This window comes from Ischnura elegans, chromosome 3 (assembly GCF_921293095.1).
Source record: "Ischnura elegans chromosome 3, ioIscEleg1.1, whole genome shotgun sequence".
Lineage (NCBI taxonomy): Eukaryota > Metazoa > Arthropoda > Insecta > Odonata > Coenagrionidae > Ischnura > Ischnura elegans.
In genome coordinates this window covers 27,502,604-27,528,642 of record NC_060248.1, presented here as the reverse complement: position 1 = coordinate 27,528,642, position 26,039 = coordinate 27,502,604, and the positions used below count along the sequence as shown (strand labels likewise).

At 38.3% G+C, this 26,039-nt stretch overlaps 1 protein-coding gene across 6 annotated transcripts in view; it reads left to right on the top strand.

The window, feature by feature from the left end:
- The first annotated feature begins 36 nt into the window (after positions 1-36).
- The window catches only part of LOC124155596, a 40,394-nt gene continuing 14,391 nt past the window's right edge, over positions 37-26,039 (top strand). The window contains exons 1-10 of one of the 6 annotated variants that reach the window (XM_046529554.1): positions 38-338; positions 944-1,051; positions 1,664-1,879; positions 5,825-6,248; positions 8,521-8,732; positions 10,150-10,219; positions 13,127-13,289; positions 21,032-21,181; positions 22,571-22,804; positions 25,560-25,614. In XM_046529554.1, coding sequence (XP_046385510.1) covers positions 312-338; positions 944-1,051; positions 1,664-1,879; positions 5,825-6,248; positions 8,521-8,732; positions 10,150-10,219; positions 13,127-13,289; positions 21,032-21,181; positions 22,571-22,804; positions 25,560-25,575 — 1,620 coding nt within the window. In that variant the 5' untranslated portion in view covers positions 38-311 and the 3' untranslated portion in view covers positions 25,576-25,614. Of the gene's footprint in view, positions 339-943; positions 1,052-1,663; positions 1,880-5,824; positions 6,249-8,520; positions 8,733-10,149; positions 10,220-13,126; positions 13,290-21,031; positions 21,182-22,570; positions 22,805-25,547; positions 25,615-26,039 lie in introns of all 6 variants that reach the window. The other 5 variants (XM_046529553.1, XM_046529551.1, XM_046529552.1 and 2 more) reach the window with 5 other exon arrangements.

Here is a 26,039-nt window from a genome sequence, read left to right as displayed (position 1 = left end):
CAAAAGACGCCAGACACGCGTCACCTTAATTCAGCCCTGCAGAAGCGACAGTGCAGTGCGACGACCTGTCATGACTATTCATCGAAGGAATATCCTAATTTTAAACATTCAAATCTAATTATTGCCGTTTTCTCTTCACCGTTGAAGTAAGATAGAAATTTGTAATAGCACCATATGAATTTAATATCTAATGCTTGCTCCTTAATCGCACTGTTCTGCTAAATACCGGTGATAAAACCTGTCAGCAATAAATTACAGAATATTGCTTTCAGGTGGATGAAAATTCTTAAGTTTTCTCTGAAAGAATATGAATGAGGACCAAATCTTTTAATCTTGAAGTAAGTACACTACTTTTCATCAGCGTACAGTAGCATTCCAAAGAGTATTTTGTGTAACCCTAGTAGGATGCTCTTATTGATCGTATCATTGGTAGTATTTTGATGTTATGCTAGTTAGAAACGGGCAATTCACGTTTGTTTACAGTGACTGTACTGCATCAAAACATATCTTTTGTGAACTTATGAGTTTTATTCCATAACTTTCGTTGATTCTCTTTATTTTGAAATTTTCTGACATTCTCTCACTCATTATAAAGCTTAGTTTTCGTAGTTGAATTATCTAGGCTCTTTCATATCGAAAAAAAACTTGAAAAATATAATTTCCGTTCTCTCTAGTGCAAATTTTGGTTGGAAATTATTTACATTTGCATTGACAATCTTAATTGTATGTATGCTTTCCTCGAGTGTATACTTATTGTATTTGCTTATGCGTCATTTCAAGTTCCGTGTGCAAATTAACTGTAGTTTTTCTGAGGAAGAAAGAGCTGTAGATCTTTCCTCCTTGTAGAATCTATAATGCGTAGAAATGCTTTTTAATTCCTGCTTTATTGCTTTCAGATTAACTCTTTATTGTGACTCACTTGTACCAATGTATTACATTACAGATTCTCGTCCTTTTGTTGTTTTCCCTTATCCCATGGCCTGGTCCAACTATCTTCAAAATTTCCTGTCCGAGAGACAAGTCATCAGTAGTACGCAGGCTTGTGCAAAAGGTGCTTAAGATAAGTTAATATAAGCCTATTGTTGTCGATAATCAGCTGATGCTAGTAATTAATAAACTTTAGGTAGGTTTTTAATGGTAGTTACTTAATGTACGTAAGTATTTCGACCATGATATTGTTGTTGTTGGTTGATTATCAGCTTTAGTTATTTCGTTGCTTGTGTTGGATGAATAAATGTAATTTCATGTAAGGTCTTTAGTATTATATTTGATTGATATATATTTATGAAGTACTTAGCTAGTTAAATTGCATTTATTTGATAACACCTATTGCCATTAGCACTACTATTCTAATAATACAGTCCAAACTCTCTGATGCATTCCAGTTTTTTAATAAAAAGTATATTTGTTTTTCTAGATTCCAAGAAAGTTCCATTTAATGGTGCTGTATTTTTAAGTTTGAGTTCATAATTGAGTGATTTTATTGTTCAGTTAAGGGGTGTGTTAGAATTAGTGTTCTCCTGTATTAGATGCGCCGGTATCTTTGTTGATTTTATTCGTTGCTAATAGGTTTACAGAATCCGCCATCACTTGTACATTATTAGTGTGTTCTCATCCAAACCATAAATTTGTAATTAATTATCTTATCATTAAAAATTTACAGAAATGGGTTCCTGTGTTAGAAAAATATGGGGTTGGAAGGCGCTTGCCACTTGAGTGCCCTTTTCACCCAGCTAGAGACATCTATTGGCCACAGCAAGAAGCCAAGCTTCGTCACCGTCCTTCACAATGGAGCTGTGCCCTTTGTGGGAAATCCTTTTTTGACGAAATATCTCTGGAAAACCACTTTGGGAATAGGCACCCGCACCACATCAATGCTGTGAGTTCCTTTGGAATTCTGTTTTTACTGCGTCATTTTTCATTTTTTTTAACTATGCCGTTTTCATGTGACTATGTTGTTTTAGTACTTATAATAATATCATTTTCTGTATGGACGTTAATTTAAAAAAAACATAAAAAAGGCAAATGAGTGCGTTTGAAAATAATTTTTTTAATATATTGGGCATTTTGAATAACAAGATGTTTGAATCCATCATGTGAGAGACTTTTGAAGACTATTACAATCTCTCATTATTCAATAGATTGGAAGATAATGCAAATAGCTAGTATAAATGTACAGGATGTGAAATGGGCAATGTGAGCTTGAATGAACTGCTGGAACCAGGGGCAGTCTGGCCAGGTCATAGGTTGGCAATAGGGTAACTTTTCCTTCCTCAAAGTAAACGAAAGGCATTGATTGCGATTCGTTACCCACCATTAGTGTATTCATAATATACAAATTATTTGGTTTTAGAAATACTGGTTTAGACGAATGGCAATGGTCAATTTTTATTATCATTTGAAAAAGGCTAGATTGGCGCCCATGCGATGACACTCCACGTGGCGTCACAGGGACCTAGTTTCTATACGAGTAGATAGGAGTTTTACATCGTCTGAGATTACCAATGCATGCATGAGGCACAGAGCTCAGGGAAACATTCCTTAATAATTACCTATTAAAACTGCCTAAGGTCGGAAAGTTTCCTGCGTTTGATAAGGTATTAATAATCCTTATTTAAGCCAAGCGCTACCAGCTAGCAGGGTACTCTGCTACCTGCTAGCATCCTGCGTCGTATCAGCGCTCAAAGCCTCGCCCCAAGGTCACCTCACTTGTGGCAGCGGGAACCAGAATGACGTCACACGGAGATTTCCCAGCATTCATACTTAGACGTAGCGTTTTCGCGCGCTTGAAAATGTTCACTTTTCATTTAATCGCAAAAAATAGATATTGTCATTTAAAAATCTAAAAGCGTGAAATACGTACTCCAGGAGTAATTATCTTTTGATTTATGCAATAAAAAAATAATAGGAAACCACCCTATAGCCGAGGGCTCCGAGCTTAGGGGGGCCCCCCCACAATGCTCACGTCTATCGTGATGCGTATATGAAAGGTGTAATAAAAAAGATTCAGATTACTTCAACCAGAGGATTTTTTTGCTGTTATAAAATTCTGTATTTTCATTATTAGCTTTATTTACTCCACTCTCTATGTCAAAATACTATGTAAAAATAAAAAAATTATAAGATAAAAAGATGAAAGGGGACCTGATGCTTTTTTTTAAGGGTGATTCAAAGAGGTTATTTTAGAGATTTTTTTTTAAGGTTTCAGTGCAGTTTCAAGGAGCAAATTCATTCACTAAATATTTAACAGAACTACACTACCTTATTAAAATTTATAAGTTTTGAAATTTTCACTTCTCATAGAATTTTGTTATGAAATTGCAATTTTTTTAAAAATTTTTATCTAGTTTGAGTCATCATGAGCCCCAGCCGAGGACCCCCAATCTCCCCAGACCGCCTGTGGTAGGAACCCTTAAATTGATAAAAAAATACATAATATGACTTTCTATGCTAACTGAAAAGTGAGGATAAGAAAATAATTCCCGTTTGCTTCCTGTCTGAAGACAGTATGTTGATTTTGAGCAATTTCAATATTCTTCCATAAACTCCTCTTTCCCTGTCTATTTTAGCCCTTAAAGCCACAAATTTGAACCTTCTCAAGACCTAAGTCATAATTACGGTTATTAGGAAACCAAACTACGTAAGTATATGGCAATATTGTAGAATTGGTCTACTTGAGTAATGTATAGAGGTCTAGAACTACAATATTGTTGAAATCTCCACGATATGGTGATTTCCTATAATTTTTTTATTGCCTAAATCGAGAAATTATTACTCCTGGAGTACGTATTTCACGCTTTTAGATTTTTAAATAACGATATCTATTTTTCGCGATTAAATGAAAAGTGAAAATTTTCAAGCGCAAGAAAACGGGACGGCTAAGTATGAATGCTGGGAAAACTTCGTGTGACGTCGTTTTGGTTCCCGCTGCCGCAAGTGAGGTGACCTTGGGGCGAGGCTTTGAGCACTGATACGACGCAGGATGCTAGCAGGTAGCAGAGTACCCTGCTAGCTGGTAGTGCTTGGCTTAAATAAGGATTATCAATACCTAATCAAACGAAGAAAACTTTCCGACCTTAGCCAGGTTTAATAGGTGATTATTAAGACATGTTTCCCTGAGCTCTGTGCCTCATGCATGCATTGGTAATCTCAGACGATGTAAAACTCTTATCTACTCGTATATAGAAACTAGGTCCCTGTGACGTCACGTGGAGTGGCATCCCATGGGCGCCTTTTTCAAATGAGGATAAAAATGACCATTGCCATTCGTCTAAACCGGTATTTCTAAAACCAAATAATTTGTATATTATGAATACTAATGGTGGGTAACGAATCGCAATCAATGGCTTTCGTTTTCTTTGATGAAGGAAACTACCCTATTATACCAAATGAAGCTGAGAATAATAGGATTTTGTGAATGTAGCTACAATTTGTATGTTGATAGTTAATTTGGATTCAAGAATGGATTGAAAGAGTTGAAAAATGATTCTGGGACTGAGAAGGGGAGGAAATACCAGCCCTCGCATGGGGATTGCCGCATACCAGGGTTAGAGAAAGTCAAGGTAAGACTGGAAACTAAAAATTGGTCTGAAAGTTTTAATTTAACTGCTGATGGGGAATTTATTGCCCACATTCAACTTCTCATATATCCTGCATATTACTCATTCCTTCTGCCTATTAGCTGCTTGTGCTCTATCGATGAAAAATTCTTCCACACCACTGCAAGTCTTGTAAAACTATCACTCGGCAGATTATTCATAGGAACTGCAATTCCTACTGTACCCTGGGCATTCAAATGAGTTTTCATTTCGAAAATTTTAAATGGTGGAAGATTCATATCAGAACATTCCTTTTAATGGGTTGTCACATCCACATGGACATCACAAGAATTATTCTACAACCTCCTAGTGGAAAATCAGTACATGGCATCCAGTTAGTCCAGCATTTCAACTAAAATATGCAGCTCTCCACCTCATGGTGACGACCATTTAGACATTTAGCTGGCATTTAATGCATAATTGCAAAATCAATAAACAGCAAGTAAAAGTAGATGTTTGCCGGCTATAGAATTTGGTGGTAATTTTTGTTGCATAGGACAGTATGCCAGCATTCATGCCAATCTCCAGAATCAATGTTGGTAATAAATCATTGATATTGAAAATTGAGTGAGGAGTACAAAGCAAAGATCAAATATCGAGTATTCGTCTTAGTTGTGAGTAAATTTTGGTGTATTCATTATTTTCTATTGAACAGACTTGGCAGCATGTCTTGGCAATAGTTTCTGACATTGGTGAAGCACGAGCCTATTTAAAAGAGAAGTGTAAATTTGGTAGTCAACCTTGTCGTTTGAATATCCATATTTCAAATAACTATTACTTTTATTTTCACGATGATAGCACTGCTTCTAGGAATCTACATCACTCCTCCTGCACGTGGTGAAAGAGAAAAGGAATTTTATTACGCCATTTTTTGAATGAAAGTGTTTTGAAGTGGGACTGAAGTGAGGAAAATTATCTTAACCTGTATGGAGAAAGTTTGGACCTGAATGGAATGCAATTTATTATTTGTGCTATGGCCGCTCCTAACTCTCAGAATAACCAATTTTTCACACACTAATATTAACGATTGGATTCAGGGGAATGATAGATCCTCAGTCAAGATTTTCTCACAATTTATCTAAAATTAGATGTAAAACTTGAAATCGTAAGTGGACAAATAATATTCTTGGAAAGCTGCTCATTTTATGCATTGCGCTTCCTTTTGGCGTGAAAGATGCCACCATTTAATTTCTAGTGTGTGAATGGCTCTTCAATGACTTTTGCAGGCAGAGGATGCAGTTTGCTTGGCTGACTACTGTGACATTCTTCGCTGTGAAGTCCTTGCTTCCAAGACTGGCAGTTCGTCTGATGCAAATACAGATGTGGAGGTGTGGCGTCACGGAACCATCGATACACATGGCAAGGATGCTTCCGCTGTGTCGGCCAGCAGGACCCTGGTTGCCCCTCCTGGGGTCCCGGTCCCGCATCCCCCATCAGCGCAACATGCAAGGCACCACATGCTCCCCGCAAACCGTAGACCAGAGCCCACCCTCGCCCCAAGACTGCATACTGGTGGTGATAGGGGGGCCCTAGTCGTCCCAGCACCAGGCAGAAGACGAGAAGTGCCTAAAGACAATCCTGGGCATTGTCCTCGCTTGGTGCCTCCCTCACCAAACCCCCCTCCACCAGGAGCCCAGCACCCAACACCAGGTAAGGTACAACAAACAATGTGGTGGCCTACTAGTCCACCCAATCCCACCTCTGCCCTTCACGATGGCTGATTTACTATTTCAATTCATTCTGCAGCCATTCTGTTTGGTACAATGAGGAGTTAGAATAATAAAACTTGGTTTATCATATCTATCTACTGTATAACCTATGTGTAAAAACTTTGATTTGGATCTGAAACCCTGATTTTGATCCAATTTCGATAATTGGTGAAATGTTACATCTGAAGATACAAATTTGGATGCAGCTCATCCAAACCAACCATCCCTCATTTGTCTAACGTGCACATAAAATATTTGTAGAGAGAAAAGACATGTAATCCATACCAAGGCAAAGGATTTTCCACTGTGAAGTTTTCACACTTCAATTTCACTTTTTGGTGTCTCCATAAAGGTACACTGCTGGCTAGTTCATGGTTATTTCCTAATTAATAATGTTTATGGTGAAAGCCCTAACATTCAAAGTTCTTGGCTTCACTTCAAATGGCTTTTGCATCATAACCATGGCACCTTGCATACAAAATATTGCCTTGAGGCATTGCTGTTCTGGCAGTATAAACCATCTTGTCTGCGAAAGCCTACAATACTTCGCAGAGGAAGAAGATGCCTTGATAGTTCAAGTACAGGCATCCCCCGAGTTACGTAAGAGATGCGTTCCGGCAGACTCTGCGTAAGTCGAAATTTACGTAAGTTGAACCTTTGCGTTAGTGCTTCAGAGATTGCGATCGGCGCGGTGAAATTCTCAGCGGAGAAATGCGCGGTAAATTCTCGGTGAAGTTTCATTCAATGCACTGCGATATTCATGAACTCTACCGAGTATTCTTACGTTATTAGATACAAAATCGATAAACATTAATATAGTCTGAGAGTTGCATCTCGAGCATTGCCAATCAAAATGCGTTATATTATTCCCAGAGTTGACCGATCGCGTGGATTTGGGAAAGTACGGTATCTCAACGCTACATTACTAAACTGAATACTTAAATTTATTCATGATGTTATACTGCAATCTAAGGGCCCAAAGAATGCATCGTCTACCTACCTATAATCATTATATCTTCTGCCTTTTATATATTACGTTGATCGATGAATCTGGTGGTTTCACTGTCACAGTTAATACACGTAGAAGGGGTGTCGAGGATTACGAGCAAATAACACACAAAAAAATACCAGTAACTAATTATATTCTTAGATACATTCACACGCACATACACTCAATCTTTCACGCACGGAAACATACTTTCATTCTCTCATATCTCAATAAAATAACGTGAAAATATCATCATTTGAATATTTACTTCGCTGGAAACATCAAAGAGTATTTCCAAAGCACGAAGCTAATTAAAAGTGAGCTTTTATTCAGCCAACTCCGTCATTAACGTGCAACAAAGTTAGTGGGGAAAAGCTTTCAATGACGCAATATTCATTTACAGTTGCACACAATACGAGCATACGAGAGAACGAGAAAATGCAGCTTAATAAAATTTTCCGCTAGAAACATGTAAACAATTACGCAACTAATATCGTTTGTCAACTTTTTATAAACTTTTTCGCGGTGTTCATTGCCAACACTCAAAATTTCAATGCCGTTGCGTGCGTACTAAACAATTATTTTCCGCAATAAAGATTTCTGCTTGAACTTCATTTTATTTTAATTCCACAGATGGAAATGTCCAAACTTAAGGATACAATTTTTAAATAGTTGAAAGTCGGAGTTCGGGTGTGCATGCTGTATAACAAGTTGTATCGTACAGGAATGAGCACAACCACATCCATCACAAGAACTGCAAATTTTTACGTTGATTACTGACTTGGGATTCATAAGCGATTTTTCTACAGAAATTAATGAAAATTCCTTCGAGGAATGACAAAAATGGGTCACTTTTTTATTTTTAACACGTAAAAAACTCGATAACTATTCGATATTTTTTCTACCATAGGTTGTACGAGCGAATATCTGCTTCTTCGCGCTCGCATTCGAAAATTAACGTAATCATTTGAAATACGGTTATCGCTTACGTAAGTACGGATTTACGTAAGTCGAGACATGCGTAACTCGGGGGATGCCTGTAGTAGAAGTCAGCGTATCCAGTTTCAGATCCTGGTAAATGCAAATAATTTTTACTATTTGAAATTATCCCTCTTCAAATGCACATGTAGTCTGTAAAGGTATGCCGTTGGCTAGTCTGCCCTTATTTCCGAGAATAATGTAACATTTTTTTGGGTGAGTACTCTACATTTTCATTTGTGGGCAGGGCCAAGGGAGGAGAGGGAGGGTGTGGGTGGAGCGCAGCATGAAGAGGCCCCAGTGACTAATGGCGATGGCAAGGGGAGGTGTGGCAATAATGGGGCTGGGGAATCGACGCAGACACCATCAGAGGAGGAGGATGGAGGTCGTGCAAGGATACAAAGGCTGAAGGCAGATTGCAGGCCAGAAGAGCTGCAGAAGCTCAAGACTCGCTGTGAGGTATGTACATGAAATTTTGCCATTCTTAATTGTTTAGTATTTTTTCAACTCTGTGGTAGGTGCATTATGATTAAGCAAATTAGGTCTCCAAGGACTGGTTGCGAAGTATCATGATCTCATGACTTTTTTTTAGTTGTATGTAGTTTCTGTGCATTTTTTCTCCATAGAGTTATCTTTAGTTTTTATTTTCCTTTTTACAGAAATCCAGCCTCGTAATAGTGATCTCAAAATTATTAGAGATTGTCAGTAGCTATATCAACTTTACATGATCGGCCAAAGCATTTATTTTTCATGTTAAAATCGTATTCATGTTTGCAACAAATAAATGTGCTCCCACCAAGTATAGTGAAACCTCTATTTTCCACTCGTCTACTCTGCATTTTTCCCAATTTCACACAAATTTCATCAGGCCAATATGTTACGCAAATGGTGTTCTTGGGGATAGAATTGGTGCGTGGGCAAGAGTGATGGCATCCCATCCTGTGGGTCTGGGTTCACATCCTGGTTGTGGCAGATATTTTTCATAGGTTGCCCTATCCCTGCATGAGTTGTGTGGAGGGGACATAAAGTTCAGCACTCTATCCATCTCTCAGATAGGACATTGAGCCATTACTCTTAAAGCCTTTCATTGGGAGCAGGCTGCAGGCTACTATAGGTTACCCTCTAGCCTTCCCTCAGGGTGCAAATATGACCTTATCTGTCAGTCCAGTGATGTACCTACATACCTACCTACTATTAATGGTCTTCTATTTTAAAATTTCCTCCCATATGTTAATCCTGTAAGTGATTCCCCCTTTACACTGGTACAAGTGAAGAATGCCAAGGATTTTTTACTAAATTGTACAATTTTTATCATGATTTTATAAAAAAATTCAATGTGAATGTGTTTAAGTTATTTTTTTCATTTTCTCTTCTCATGTTTATGTCATCAATAAAAATGTTCATCTATGTTTTTATCTCTCATGCACAACTTGGAAATAATATTTAATTTCAATATTTTTGGAAAAATACCAGGCCAATAGATGAGCCTCATTTGCACATAACTCTCCAGCCCATAAATCGGCCAGCTGGTCTTTGAAGGGTTAACACTTTTTACCTTGAAGCAGACCTTCTTAACCATTTGAATTGAACATTACAGATAATAATCGTTTATAACTTGCGAGATTCCTCCCTGGTCTTAGTGTCATCCTGAGATGATGGTTATATTTGCTCCAATGATTTCACATTCAGTTTCTTCAGATTTCTGCAAAACTATAATTTTATCCCTTGAGCTCAGAGTAATAATGAAGTCTAGTGCTTTTATGGTTATATTCAGTTAATTTGATATTATTTTATGATATTTGTTTCAGCAAATACTTATTACATATAATGAGATCTTTTAAAAAAAATTCATTCATGATTATTGTCTCCTTTGCAGATGTTGGTTAGAGACTGTATTGCTGGACTGCTAGTCAACCTCTCTCTTCAGGATTTTAAGGATGTTGAAGGTGAGTAATCGACATAGTGGAATCATAATTGCATTTTACATTCATCCTGACAGATGCATATGTGCCCCTGGGCTGTATTTTCAAGATGCCGAAGGATGTGGTTTCATGTCATTTGCATGCAAAATTCGTATGGGATGAAAGAAATCATGTTTTTCAGGATTGCTTACCAAAAAGTTTTTTAATTTTTAAAGGTTAATTAATTGATTTGTAGTTTTTTGTAGTGGTTTTGGTGAAATTTTAATGCCATGAATCCCTCAGTACAAGAAGCATGTTGATGTGATCCTCTTTTCTGGAAAGTTTGAGTTTTGTTCACTCATTCATATCACATAATACTGTAGATAATTTAATTTATACCGTAGACCCTTGCTTTACAATATTAATCCTTTCCCTAAGGCTGATGGTTATGCAAAATCCATTTTATGTTGAATCTGCATTATTTCATAACAAGGGATTATTTTTTAGATTATTAGCTCTTCAAATTTTTTTACGCGAAAAATGTTTTGTATTTAAATGAAGCATAGAATCTTATACTTGATGACATATTATGCAAATGGAAACAAAATTGGTGAAATTTTAAAAAGCTTTTGCAAAATCTACTGAGATCACATGCTGAATCTATAGTAACTCCAACCCATCATTAAGCAGGTGTACACTGTAGCCCGTAATTTCTCCCTTTGCCAAGCTATTTCCTTTAGTTAATTTGAAGCTCTCCTTAGCAGAAAAAATTTCAATGTTGCATGATGTCTTTTATCTTCTTGAATTCTCAAGATCCTTACCGAGATAACTAAACGTGCAATTTCCTGGCTTAGCTTGGTGTGTCACCATTATTTTGTGTCGAGTTCAGAGAGCTCACGGCTCAAACCTGCTGGATCAACATGCTCCCCTAAAATAGCGATTTAGTCAAAATCCTGACAAAATATAGCATTTGTCGTTGAAGCATACTGAAAGCTGTAACAGGAAGTTGTACATATTTGCAATATATTTCAAACTGGCTACATGAATGGTGTTGTAATGACCATGGTAAAAAATAAACAGCGGAATGTGATGGCATGTAGTAGGAAGTACAAAGTGATCTGTAAAATAGCTTGGGAAGCCAAAGGTCTGTGGTTTGAGTCTTGGTCTTTGGTGATTTTTGCCCGATGCAATTCATTTGAATTTTACCTCTTTTCATTCAGCAGTGTCAAAATAATATTCTCATTAAACCCTTCAGCTCTAGGAAACATATACAGTGCAACCTCGATATAACGACACCCCTCGGTGCACTAATAAACACTCGCTATGGCGAATTGTCGCTTAACCAGAGGTGGAGCAAATAATAGCCAATATACCTGTTGCGAACAGATATACAGTTAGGTGGAAGATGGTGGGGTTAGGTGGAAGAGGGGACTTTCCAGTCTCAACCTCGCCCAAATAAAGGCATTTTATTATTATTATTATACAGGAATAGGAGTGGTGCGGCGACAGATAAACATCTATCGGATAAACGTAAGCATAAATCCAGACGAAAGTCGATGTTTTTTTGCATCACTAAATTTCCTTACTCAAATAACGACTAACTATTCAAACAATTTATAAGCGCCGCACTGAATAAAAATCATGCAAAGCATTGTTTCGTCAATCATTATATTTATCGAACGACAGTTTACCACATAAATTTGAGACTGAGCACTCCATTCACTTCATTTCTAACAGATCGCTAGCAATTACAGAGGTTCAGGAGTCTTGATGAAAGTCTTCCGGCGGTGAAACCCTCGCTATGGCGAGAGCCAACACCGAAAGGGTCTCGTAAAAACGAATTTTTCAACACGCCAATTATAGGGTCAATTGACGGTGCATCGGCTATCTCTCGTAATAGCGGGGGTGTCACTATAGCCCATACTCGCTTTAACGAGGTTCCACTATACATACCTACATACACATGGGTGACTGCAAGTGACTGCAGTGACTGCAAGAAAAACATACCAGAACGTATGACCTTCTGTTCTGACCCGCTCTCTCTCTCACCCTCGTTATCTTTATGACCCAAACTCTCTCTGTTATGAAGTGGACAATTGGTAGCCATCCCTTCTAACCCAAACTAGCTCCTCCCTCACTTGTTAGTGGTCACATGCTATTTCCTTGAGGTGCTATACTTCCATTATTCCCTCAATGTGCTCTGGAGACTGGATGGGAGCACATTTAGTCTTGCAGATGTCTGTACTGCCAAGGGTGAAATAAATTTATTATTATTATTGATGAGTTTTAGTCAATGTGGTGAATATCTACTCTTTTACTTGGTATTTGGTGTCAAATTAGTAAGATAATTATGGACAAATCAAATATTTTTTGTAGATTTTGGCCAGTGAAATATTTACACCAAATAATCTGATATTCCACTGCTCCATGTGGTAAATAGGGTCCTCAGGGTTTGGGAGGGAATTTCAAGGGACTTATACTTGCTCTTCCTCTCTAGGAGAAGAAATTTCTCTGGCAAATTTTCCCATGCAGAGTAGATGACTTGTGATCTTCCTACCACAACTGAAAGGCTAATGTCAAAGTGTGGTGTATGAAGTGTAATGAATGAGGTTCACAAATGATCGTGACTTCTTGAGAGTTTCAATTGCATTGCCATATTGGATGGACCGTATTGTTCTCACGCCTAGCTCTATAAGCCTGCAGTAAATTGCCATGGAAATTCAGGGGTTACAGTAGGGTGTTATCATTGTGCCAGTTTTTGCCTGGTGGTCACCATATTAAGGATTGATCACTTATTTTACATTACATAACCAATGAAGAGACAAGGATATCATAATATTTAGTCTGTGTATTGGCCCAGACTGCCAAAAGTCCATGGTTGGATTCCCAGAACAATGGAAATTTTCCCAGTGGCAATTAATTTGGATGCCTTGTTTGTCTGTGGAATTTCAGAGGAGATGGACAGGGCGGTGTGCTGGTACCTGACGTGTGAGCGCTACTGGGAGGACGCCCCTGGTGATGGACGCACAACTGCCTGGGGCTTGCTTCTCCTCCTTGGCTTAGTTCTCTCCCTCGCCACCACACTCACCTACTATGTTATTTGGGTCATATTTGAGTAAGTTGTCTTTATTTGCTCTCGCCTTATTGACTCTACCAGATATTGGAATGTGGCTTGATTTATTACAAAAACTTTATTTATTCAGTGGAACTTCAGTTGAATGATCTTCATTCGTGTGATGAAAGTGGGTTTGCCCGTTCATCTTAACACGTTGCATATGGATGGCGAGAATTCTCGTCAATTTTTTCCCGAACGTTCCGGACGGATGACGAAGATTCTCGTCATTTAGGCGCGCCAACCTAAACAATTTTAAAGCGTACAATACGTATTCGTTAGTACGTTTTCAGTTGTTGTTCGTTATTCATAATGAATTGATGCATCATAACGTTTGATTGGGTAAAGTTATATTCTAAACATTAGCTTACCCCGGTACGCAATGTGTTAAAATAGAATACTATCGTTTCTTGTATGAGTTGCTCTTGAAATTATGGCAAATAGGCTTCCTGAAGCAAAACTTCTCTCTTGTACAATGTTATTTTCTTTGGATCTGGTGCGTCGTACATTGGCCATTTAATAAGAAGCTTTTCAGGTCTCGTGGTGGTGTGACTGCTGGATGATGTGAGGGTATTGTAGAGGCTCAAGGAGACTCGTGTTGTGTATCCTAGAACTAGGCCTTCGGTGATCCCTGCATATTCTGTCTAATTAAACTATCAAAACTGAAATCTCAACTTGCTACCTTACTACGTCTTTCTTGAATTCATAACTATTTTAGCCAAGCACTTACGCATGCATGATTTCAAGTCTGTGAAATTGAATGACATTTTATGAATGCATACCATGTACAGTGAAACCTCTATACAACGAACCCCTATACAACGAAATTTTAAGAAAACCCCTCTATTTCGAAGTCAATGGACCGGTCCCGGTTCCTTCCAATGGATAATGCACGCAAAAAAACCTTGCGTAACGAACCTCTCTAACTACGAAAACTCCGTACAACGAAGTCCACACTTGGGCCTAAAACAGGAAAAGTGCCCCTCTAGAACGAATTATTGAGAATAAACGCAGTATTTTACATTTTATAATTTTTCCTTAGATATTTACGTAATAAGCAGGAAGTAGAACTGCAGCGGAGGGTGCCGTTGACGTGTCTGCTAAGGCAATCAAGATAGTATCGACGGCAACATCGGAAAAGGCGCAAGTTCAAACGGGCCCTCGGATTCACATGCATATTTTCTAAACGCGTGAGAGTGTAACACGGCCCCCATAAGTCATACTATGTAGAACTGGCTCGCCACCATCTGCTTGTGTCGTATCAACTCACTCTGCGACCCCTGTTCCGAAAGTACGTATCAAATGTCTCTTCGGAGTTGTTGCGAGCGAAGTTGGGAGGGGAGTTTCCTTTTTCTCCCCCTCCCCCCCAGTTAGCCGGAGGATGAGAGCGGGTCGGATGACTAATGGCCCAAGAGGGGCGGGGGCGTAACAGTGGCAGCCGGCCAGCTGTAACCCAGTACAGAAAGGTAACCTGAGAAGATTTCTAGGTAATGTGATCTTGCTGATCTTGCTCGGTGAAAGCCATAGTCAACTAAGATAACTACTCATCCACTCCTCTATCACCCTTCTCAGCTAACGGGGAGCGAAGCATTGGCTTTATTTGTACCTACTTTTTCTTATGGTGGAAACCGTCGGAGTTGACAATGTATGTTTACTGGCGAAGTATTCAAAACTTCATTGGTTGGTGTTCAACCAATGAGCGCTAATTTTTGTCTACTCCGTCCCCATTCCAGAGGAAAATCTGGAGAATCCCCTCCACCAAATATATATATAACCGTCTTTTCCTTGATGGATGTAGTCTGTTAACCTGCAAGTGGTGCGTTTGCTCAAGATCGTACATATATTTGCTCGATTGCTTGAGGATACCATCTTCATTGTGTTTATGGAACGCCCATAATTCGACGGGGATCTGGTCCAACTGGAAGAATTTCGAAGCTGTTTTGGATTCCACGCCGATCGCCAAGAAATTTAATACTTGTGACACGGATTGGGCGAATACGTTGCAGAAGACAGGTAAGACTGAAAGCATTTTATTTGATGATTCTCTACCAATTTTTCTATTACGTCATGAAATTATTTTGCCGTTTAAAATCACTGATGTTTTGAAGTATTGCATCTCGTAAAGTAATTCATCTGTTGTAATTGTATATTAATCAAAGGCAATTTATTTCACAATTTTGAATAAAATTATCAGTGATCCTTCAAGATATAGCATTTTAACTACGTTTTTGATAACAAAATATTGGTACTCAAAAACTGCAGCTCCACTTTCACGGCTAATTATTACGTTCTAGCGCTTTATCCTATTCCCTTCCGTAAATTCCCATCACCTGCGGCAATAAACCTCTTCCGTACCTTCACCCTACCCTTTCTCCTAGTGACATGGTATGATGAATGGCCTGAGGTGCCTTGCCTATCACATCTTCCCGTCCCCCCTTTCAACCCGCCACATCCCTCCAGCGCACCCGTTCCCCACTTGACCAGTCACTAACTCCCACCAACCAAATTTTCATGCATGGTACATACCTGATGGCATCGCTCAGCAATGTCAAGTTTATGTTTAACATTTAGTTTAACATTATTTACGTTTTGCTTGAAACCAAATATTTTTTTTATTTATCGAGGAATCGCTGATGATATAAAATAGTCTTCAACTTATTTTATCTTCATCGCAATGGATTCAGTAGTAACAAAGATAAAGAATACTCTTCACACTCGAATATCTTTCCTGTGTGCGAGGACAATTGAAGTCTGGAACTCATTCCCTGTTCGCTTTACTGATTTTTAGGAGCTGAGAAAATATAGGAATAGTCTGTCCTAGTCTGCTTTAGTCATTACCTGTGGAAACGGCTGCACGAGTTGATTGTGACAACAGGACTTGCTTCTACGGTACGAACTGGAAAATATTTTGAGATTATTCTTTCTTAATTTTTCTATAAATGGAGTATTTTCCTGTTATTTTTATTCCTTCCTTATTATTATAATTATTCCTTTACAGTAAAATGGCCAATACCACCAAAAAACGCCGACAACTCTCCATTGAAACGAAGTTGCAAATTTTGGAATCGGTCGACACTGGAGAGAAAAAAACGGCAATTGCGGAGAGATTTAACATTCCGGCATCCACACTTTCCACAATTATTGCCAACAGGCACAAGATGGGAAATGGTATTGAGAAATTTGGTCCGGAAAGGAAGAGGTCTCGGTCATGCAAAAATGACGAATTAGACAGGAAAGTATTTGAGTGGTTAACGGAAGTGAGAAGTGCCAATATCCCGTTATCTGGGTCCATCCTACAGGACCGGGCGAAAACAATAGCCCTAAAATTAGGGATAAATGATTTCCACGCCTCTAATGGATGGCTCTCAAGATTTAAGCGTCGGTGGAATTTGACGACTCTCAGGGTATGTGGGGAGGAAGCAGCAGTCGACGTGGCCGTGGTGGAGGAGTGGAAGAAAAATTTGCCTTCCTTGGTGGCTGGGTATGATCCCAAGGACATTTTTAACGCCGATGAGTCTGGCTTCTTCTATAATCTCCTTCCGGACTCCACGTTAGCTACCAAGGGAGAAATTTGCCATGGGGCAAACGAAGTAAAGAAAGATTGACCGTTCTTTTCTGCACTAACAGTGACGGGTCAGAAAAGTTGAAGCCTTTCGTGATTGGTAAGTTTGCTAGTCCGAGGTGCTTCAAGCATGTTAAAAAATTGCCATGCCGTTATGGGAATAACAAAAGTGCGTGGATGACGGCAATTTTATTTAGAGAGTGGCTCGCATCACTTGACGCAGTCATGGGGGGTAAAAATAGAAAAATTCTTCTTTTCCTTGACGGCTGCACCGCTCACAAAACATCAGATATGAAGCTGAGAAACGTGAAAGTCGTACATTTTCCCCCTAATTGCACGAGCAAAGTGCAACCACTCGATCAGGGGATTATTTCCCTCGTGAAGAGGGCATATAGAAGGCAGCTGGTTGAATATCTTCTACCTAGAATAGGAAACACGGAAGACATCAAGTCACTGAAGTGGAACATCCTGCAAGCCATTCAGCGTCTCTGTGTTGCATGGGATGGAGTAGAGAAGAGCGCAATCACGAATTGCTTCAGGAGGGCAGGCTTTCCCGGAGAGATGGACGTCCAAGACGACCCACAGCCGGAGGAGAGGGAGGAATGGGGCGAAGTCGCACAATTGTTAAACATTGAAGGGGTATCTTTCGAAGACTTTGCAAACATTGATGATGATCTCGCTGTTTTTGGCAAGAATGAGGATCCTGAAATAATCACAGAGACGCAGGATGTGAGCGATGAAGAGAGAGAAGAGTCCAGCAATTGCGTAGTGCACCCCAGTTGGAAGGAAGTGGTGGACGCAGTAGATGTTTTGGAGCGAGTTTTTATTACTTCAGAAGATGGAATAGAAAATTTGAAAATTCTGCGGCGGGTTGAGCAAGCAGCCAGTAAAGAAATGAGAAAAAGGATGAGACAGACAACTATGCAAAACTATTTTAAATAGAATAATTTTGGATTAAAAAACTTAAAAACAGATACCGTCTCTTATTTATTAAAAATATTATTTAAACCCATTTTTTTTCGAAATTTGTTTAAAATTCTTGAAATGTGCTCATTTGCAAATAATATGGAATGTTTCGGCTGAGGTAAGTCTCAAGAGAGCTGACTGTGTATACAGCGAGGACAGTAGACGATGCTGTATTTATATTTGTGAGGAGGTAAGTGAAGGAGAGATAAATCGAAAGGCAGATTACTAATACGTGAATTTTGTCCTCCTTCTGGGTGTGTGTCAAATAAGTTGGGTTACTTGAAGAGCGGCAGACCACAGGGTCACGCACTGTCGGAGACGCATGAGATTTCGGTTAGGGGAAGGGGAATCACTGAGGAGAGGAATGGGCGAGGGAGGGCTCCCCGAAGAAACGTGGAAGGGGAGGGGAGATAACAGCAGCATTGTAGAGAAACAGTCGACTAAGTGCGTAGTTCTTCTTCCTTTCAGAGGGGAAATGTTATTGAATAATAGACATTTTGGTATGAAATGTTTGGGAGTGGTTAGTTGTAAATCCACTCCTTTCCTCCTCATTTCAGTGCGTGCGTGGGGTTAGACTTCTTGCTGTGTCCAACTGGAAACATCTCCACTCCAAATTGTTAGCATGAAATATTACCAGTGCAACTAGAGTTTTCAGATTATCGATCTTCGCCTGGTTTGGGTAGAAGTCCTTCAAGTGTCATAAAAGACGCGAAAAGGAGTGGGATCAGGTTCTTTCACGTGTTTTTATTCTCTGCTAACGTAACGTAACTGATTGCTAACACGTAAGTCGTATTGAATTGGTTATATAGTGCTTTAGTGAGTAATTATTCCAGTTTAATAGTTTTGGCCTGCAAATGGCACATACGAGAGATACGTTCGGTAAAGGACTGAAAGACCACAAACCTCGCTTAAAATTGACTTACAATAAGTATGAAGAGGTGAACTGGATGAATTCCCAGCGATTCCAACTGTCCTTATACTCGGGGATTACTTTGTTGTTGTTTTTTTTCTATCAGTAGGTAAAGTAATTGCGTAAGCTTGGTTTCGCTGAGCGTAGCCCGGGGCAGCCTACTGATGACGGTTCCGGGATTTCCTTCCTTACCTTCCAATTCTATCCTCTCCCGAGGGCGTCGGCGGGCTCCTTTGTCGCGACGACCCCCTCCTTTTCCCTACCTTTTTACCACCCCCTCCTAGGGTAACTCGGGCGTATAAGTCTCGGACTGGGTTCTCGGGCTAAAGTTGAAACCGTATGGAGATTTTTAGTCTCTCCTAAACACTGGATGAAAGGCGACAAAGCGTGGATTCAAATATTACCTGGCTTACTCGAGGATAGTACTGCGTTTTGGCACCGAGGAACGTGTGTACCAGCAGAATACCGATCGTGTCCAGCTTCTATTAAGTCATACCTGAGAGGAGTATCGGTCATACTGAATGCATTATCATCTGAGATTGCCATTGTTACTTCGATTGCCGACTTCCACGATTTTACTCGTGGTAACTAACACCTAACTTCCATCGTCATTTATAGATATTAGTACATACCGGTCACGAACATAGATATTTACCAGAATTTCAATAGGATGCCAGCAATGCACCTTATTTCGTAAGTCTTTGGGCAATATTGCTCTTTCAGGCAAATTTGCAGCACAAAACTGCCATTTGATATCGACTTCAATTATTGCACTCGTGGAATAATGCCGACTAGATACTCAGGAAAATTATGGATCACTCTTTAAGACGTGATCCTTTGACATTAATTTTGGCGCTCCTTAAATTTCAGGCCATAGTTAAAGTAAGCGATGAGACGTAGAGCAGAATGAAAATAGTAATTTCAATAAGAAATACGCAGATTGAAAATCACGCGGTGATAGCCACGGTATTAGAAGGTAAAAAATAAAAATTCTTTATAATCACTCTAGGGAAGGTTTTAATGGCGAATGAAGCAAAACTGATAAATTTACTCGACTTGCATCGTAAAGCACACGGAACACTTTGTGCCCCTGCGAAGACGCAACCCGCTCGTTACCCCTATACAACGAAACCCTCTACAGCGAAGTCATGATTTTCCCGGTCCCCTCAAATTTGTTGTACGGAGGTTTTACTGTATAAATTTATGAGTGTAAATGATGCAAACACTTTAAATATAATATTACAATCATGAAGTGAGGATTTGCTGAATTAATTTATATGGTAGTATTATATAGTGCAGTAAAATATACCTGCTGAAGTCTACAGAGAAAAAATTCTGTAATCATTAAGGGAATGTTTTAAATTCACTGCTGTGATTATTGACTTGCTCTGCCTCATTTTGTGAAATTCAAAATTTTTCTTAGTTATGGAATGGCTGAAAGTGTGAATTTTGTGTGTTAATTATTGTGAATTATCAATTTTGAATGTATAGTAGTGAAAAAAGTTCATAATTAGAGTGTATGAATTTCAAAGATCAGCATGTTTTATTTACGAGTAGAAATTTCAACGTAGGTTTCCAGAAACTAAAGAAAATAATTTTTTGGGGATTGTATAACCATATGGCATGCCTTTAAATTGCATATTATATTAAATATATGTTTCATAGCTTTATGACTGAAATATATTTTATTTATAAGAAATTTCTTGACATTTCTAAATGACTTGAAACACATTCAGGGTATAGCCATAATAAAATGATAAATGATTTTTATAAGGACCTACCTCTGGGACTTAGAAGTGAATTCATTGCAGTAGGCAAGGATTAACTGTAGGTCTATCATAGGAATGGTTTAACTCAATGGAATGTTTCGTATGCAAGCATGTGGGAATAGTACCCACCAAGGGGAAAATATTCCTGATACCTGACCTGCAAACGTTGGGAAAAGTTGTCCTTTTCTTAAACCTGATATGCCTTTCCCGCTAGTTTATAAAAAACAGTTATCCATTTACCCCTAGAATCTGAATAATTTGGTTCCATTGTGGTAAAAATATTTGCAAACATTTTAATTATTTCTGCATGCAATCATATGAGTGTATGATATTATGCATTTTCGTAAACAGTGAGGAAGTTTTAAAATCCTTATACGGATATTACTTTCGTCCATTTCCAGCAGGATCTCTGAAGGTAATTTTTTAATCATGGAAGCTTAACTTTCTTCCTGGAAAATCGATTGAAAATATAACATTTTCACCATGGTGACATATTATATTTTGAGTCAGAAAAACCTAGATTTTTGTGGCATTTCAGCTCGGAGGAAGGCAGTGTTGCTTCTTCGAGTACAGCCACTCCCTCCCCTGCCCATTCTTCCCGAGCCCACCGTACACACCAGCGACTCCTACACCACCAGAGGCAGCAAGCACTCTTGGCCCATCAGCAAGGCCTCACACAGCCTGGAAGGTAAGAAGACCTACTTTCCCTTGTACCCTCAGCTCATAAGTGCTCGTTGGTAAGTATTTTGTGGAAGTAATCAGCAGCTTTGCTCATTTATAACATGGTGGAGGATTGGGAATGAATGGAGGAGAGAAACCTGGAATTGGCTTTAGATTGTTCCTAATGAAAAGCACCAAAGGGACCACGTGTTAATCAGGATTCATACTGGTCAGGAAAATATAAATCAGGATTGGAAGTCAGGGAAAAACTCCAGAAGCTTATCAAATAGATGTGAGAATTGTAGATGAATGTGTGGAGGATTGCTGCCTTCAAGCGACGAGGTGGGCATTATGTTGCTATCCTGGCTCTGTGGCAAGGCAGAAATAAAGTCTATTAGTACCGCCTTGGTGCTTCTTGACTTTATGTGTCTTGATGTATTTTTCCACAAAATCTCTTCTTCAGGCCTGTTTACACAGTACATTAACACATACGGGTTAATATCTAAATGTATGAATGCAAGAATAAACACCAAAATGCACCGTGTAACCGCCCAACTTGTGCGAATGCATGCACAGAAAATAGAACCTGTTCTAATTTGGTTCATGCATTCGTACATGTTCCGTTCCGGTCCACGAAAATCAGTCATGCAAACAGACATTAACTCGTAAGTGTTAATGTGTCTTGTAAATTGGCCTTTAGACTACTTTGCCATTGATAAAATGCCAGAGAAGTATAAAATATTCAGACTGGAAATCAGAGAAAAGTCAGGAAAATTGAGAATGGAAAATCGGTATGAAACTTGTGAAATTTTTGTAAAATTAGTGTGGATTAGTATTCCATCTGATTAATGGAGGGCTGAACTTGAAGTACCCTCCATAAGTCACTGCAGCAGGGATCAGGAGGAACCCCCTCCACTACTAGGGGTTCAAACCCAGGCCCACAAAAGTCAATTTGTAGATATTGTGCCTGAAAGGGATCCCAAAAAAAATATCAAATATATACCATCTGAAGATGCATCTGCTCTTATATCAGGTGTTGCTTTTGCACAAGAAAGTGGAAAAACCAGGCTTAATGATGTAACCTAAAATGTTGACTTGTATCATCTCCTCATTGAATAATAATCAGGGAAAACACAATGTGATGATGTAATTTTATTTCATTCTTTGGTGATGGGACAACTCAAGGCAATCCTTTTTTTTAATAGGACTGTGAAGATCTGGATGAGACATGCTTATGAATTTCTCAGAAACTTAAAAGGTGTAAAATTTGTGATCATAACATTTGCAAATAGCATTAAATTTTAAACAACAGCATACCCAAGAATCAAGGCATAGCTGTTGAATTATCACGTGCTCCACTAGTGCACCGGTCCTATGGTGTGCTGATTTATTGGAATACACTGTATTTGTTTTTCAGGCATCAGTATCCTTACCCGCGACAAGCACGCAGGCAGCAGCATTTAGCTCCTGGAAGTCCCTCTCAGCATCTCCATGGAGATTACCGTGTAGGGGAAGGGGACGAGGAAACAGAGGAACGTTTAGCTGTGCGGTTGGGAGATGGAGACCCCGAAGAAGATGAGGGTGTTTGTGGCAATGAGCATTACATTTATGTTACATATCCTCCAGAGTTGGAGAGGAGGTTGCTTGAAAGGTGGGTTACCTGCAGTTTCAATACCTTTTTTTCCTTCCCCTTTCTGTTTCCTTCTATTTTTAGCCAGAACCTTAGAACAGTCTATATTATATTCTACTGTTAGTTGACGTACAAATATTTTTAGGTATTTTTGCCTTCTTCAGATACTCGTGCGCTGACTTAACTTTTGATGATTGTTTAAAATAAACCTTAAAGTTAGTTAGTCAATTGAGTTAATTTCAATATTTTTTTTAGATTTTCCTTTGGGATAATGCAGGGAAAGATTCATTTATCGGCTGTAAAAAGGTGTTAAATTATAAATAAACTTACATTTACCAGTATATTTCCTCCATCAGTGATTAACAGTTTCTACCGAAATCATTAATTTTTCAAATGTTACATTTTTATTGCACAGCTGGTCTCAATTCTAAGTGACGTCAAGCTATATTAACAATTATTTCAGTTTTCAATAACTTTGCTTCCTTTGAATAAATAATTTTTGTGATCCAGTTTGTTCTAGGTAAGAACTTCAGTCACTGGAGATTATATTAGAATGACTTTTTATGGTGCAAAAATCGTAGAATTTGGCTCAATGATCTTTAATCACTGTGTGCCTGACGTCAGGAATAATTTCAAAACCATTGAAGATTTATGATTTCAAGTATTGTCTAATGGAATTAATTCATCGTTAGAATTTTGATGTTGCATTGAATGCTGGGAACTGGTATGCACAGGACCAAGTAATCACCAATTTTGTGGATTAGTTGCTAGTCAAAAATTATTTGCGTACTGATAGACTAATTTGAAATGATTCTCATAAGATGTGTGATTCATCACTGAGATTCAGTGTGTAGTAACCTATCTAAAATAATTTGATTAATGCTAAATTACAACTTGGTGGCTGTAGTTTTAATTCATGGTTTCAGTTTCATTAATTCCTTATTAGGTCTTGATTTAAAAAAAATTAGAAGTCCATTCAACATTCAGTTGCTAATGTGAGGTCTTGAAGGAGGCAAAATGTTCATGTTGTCATTATTTTTATTTCTTTTTCTATGCATATGTGTATCTATCATCTCCAAGTAAAATTCTGGTTCATGATTAATGAAATTTTTAGTACCAAGTGCTTAAAAAGTTAATTAATCAATGTGATATAGTTATTCAAATAGAAAATTAGCTTTCTTTTTGTTCTAGTGTCATATGTTATCATTTTCATTCATGATAGCTATAGTCACTGTGCTTTGATTATGTATTGTTGTTTGATGATAGTTATTGGACGATTGCAACCTCATGAGCCTTCATTGATCTCAAGCCATAAAAATTATTTTTCATGTAACGTTAAGGTAGCATCATTTTCATCATTGAGGAAGTTTCCTCAAAAAACCTTGAAGTAACCAACATTTTCTCTATAAGTTACAGTAATGCATACATGTTGTTCCTATAAAATTAGGCCTGGCATAGAAGAAGGGAAAATGTGGATATAAAATATCGTCACCAATTCAGTTAATATCTCTTCACTTTGAAAATTAGTGACATTGTTTTCTTAAAATTTATTTTTGATTATGCATCAAATTCATCTCACCCTGAGTATGTGTGGTTGATAATATATTCTTTAATCAATATTATTATCTAGAGCATTTACCATACCACAGTATTTATTGATTTAAACTGCAATGAATTCGATTGTATCCCAAGATGTATAGAATCCTAAAGTAGTCATTTTTCCTTCTGAAAAGTGAAAATAGGCAATAAAAATTTTGTTATTATTTGATGTTGTATGGTTAATTGCAAAACCTATTTTATCCGGATCTGATTTCTCTCTTTGGTCCTCAGTGATGTCAATTTTTGTAGTTAAGTGAAAGACATGGTTTGAAATAGATACATAGGTACCTGGGTGCATAATTTTGGCAATCCTGGTTCAACTTTTTGAGAATATTCTAATGGAAAAAGATATCTGTGCTAAGCATTCCTTGTAACTATTTTGTTGCCTCTTTCTGTTTGTGCTATGCTGGTAAAGATTCATATTTAGGTGTTTATGATGCACTGAAACCCACCTGCATGAATGAATGTATCTATAAAAACTTGAGGTTTTTCCTTTGTTAAAAAAAACATTATTTTAGCTCTTGTTGATAAAATGTCGCAAATAAAAAATTAAATAAATTATAAACTAAAATGGTTCTTAAAGCAAATTCTCCTCACATTTAATGTTTTTATAGTTAGTTTTTGCAATTTTTGGATATTCACGAAAGTAAAGGGATATAGATTTTAGTGATGGTATTTTATTCACAGTTACTCTTTTCTGGTGTTTGACTAAGTGTCTAACTTACAGCATATGGTGTGCTATGTTTTTATTGTCCACGAAATACAAAATTTAGGTCTATATCCCCCTATACAATGCTGCTAAAAAAAACCATGTAGTAGGCGTGAGGTATCATGAGGTTGTGTTTTAATTATGTAGCAAGTACTGAAGAAGTATCTAGAAAAGTATACTCGTTGAATCTAATAGTCATGAAGTTTTTATGGAGTTAATTAGAAAACTCTTTTTGAAATAAAATCCTAGGTACTCTCACTGTTGTAGTATCTCAGTTATGCTGTTGGTGAGCTAAACTAGTCTTCATTCATTGTTTGTGTCTTCTCTGGGCACCTGACTCCCTTCATCTCCCTGCTCTGTTCTCCATATGGCCTGTCCCCTTTACGCCCCTTCTCTCCGTCTCTTTTCGCCTCCCCATCCCCCCCTACGTCCTCCCCATCTGCCTCCTCTGATCAGCTGCTACAACAGAACTACAAGGCTGTGACCAGTTATCCTGAAGTGCTACAGTGTGCCATATTAAGAGGTGATCCCCAAAAGCAATCCTCATATTGCAAGCCAACATTTCAAAGCATGATTTTTTCTCCTTTAGAAGTGCAGTCACTCTAGCCGAGAGTATATTTTAGTGACTTTAGAATTTTTTGCTCCAGTTCCCTTCCTCTTGTGCTTTGTGATGGTGTGCCTCATTGAATCATTTCCAAGTGACATTGCATGTTCTCTCTCTCTTTCTCATAGAAAGGCTTGCTAGTAGGAGTGAGAAGTTTTGTTTTTGCAGTGTGTGTGTGCTATAGTCACTCTCAAAATTCAATTTTCCCTGGGTTGATCCATGGAGGCAAGGCTAGGTAGAGGGGGCAAACTGTGCAGTGAGGTAAAGGTTGTATCAGTGATAACGATTTTATTGCTTGCAGTAGATCAAAAAGTAATAACATTTAATGAACATTGTAAATGAAA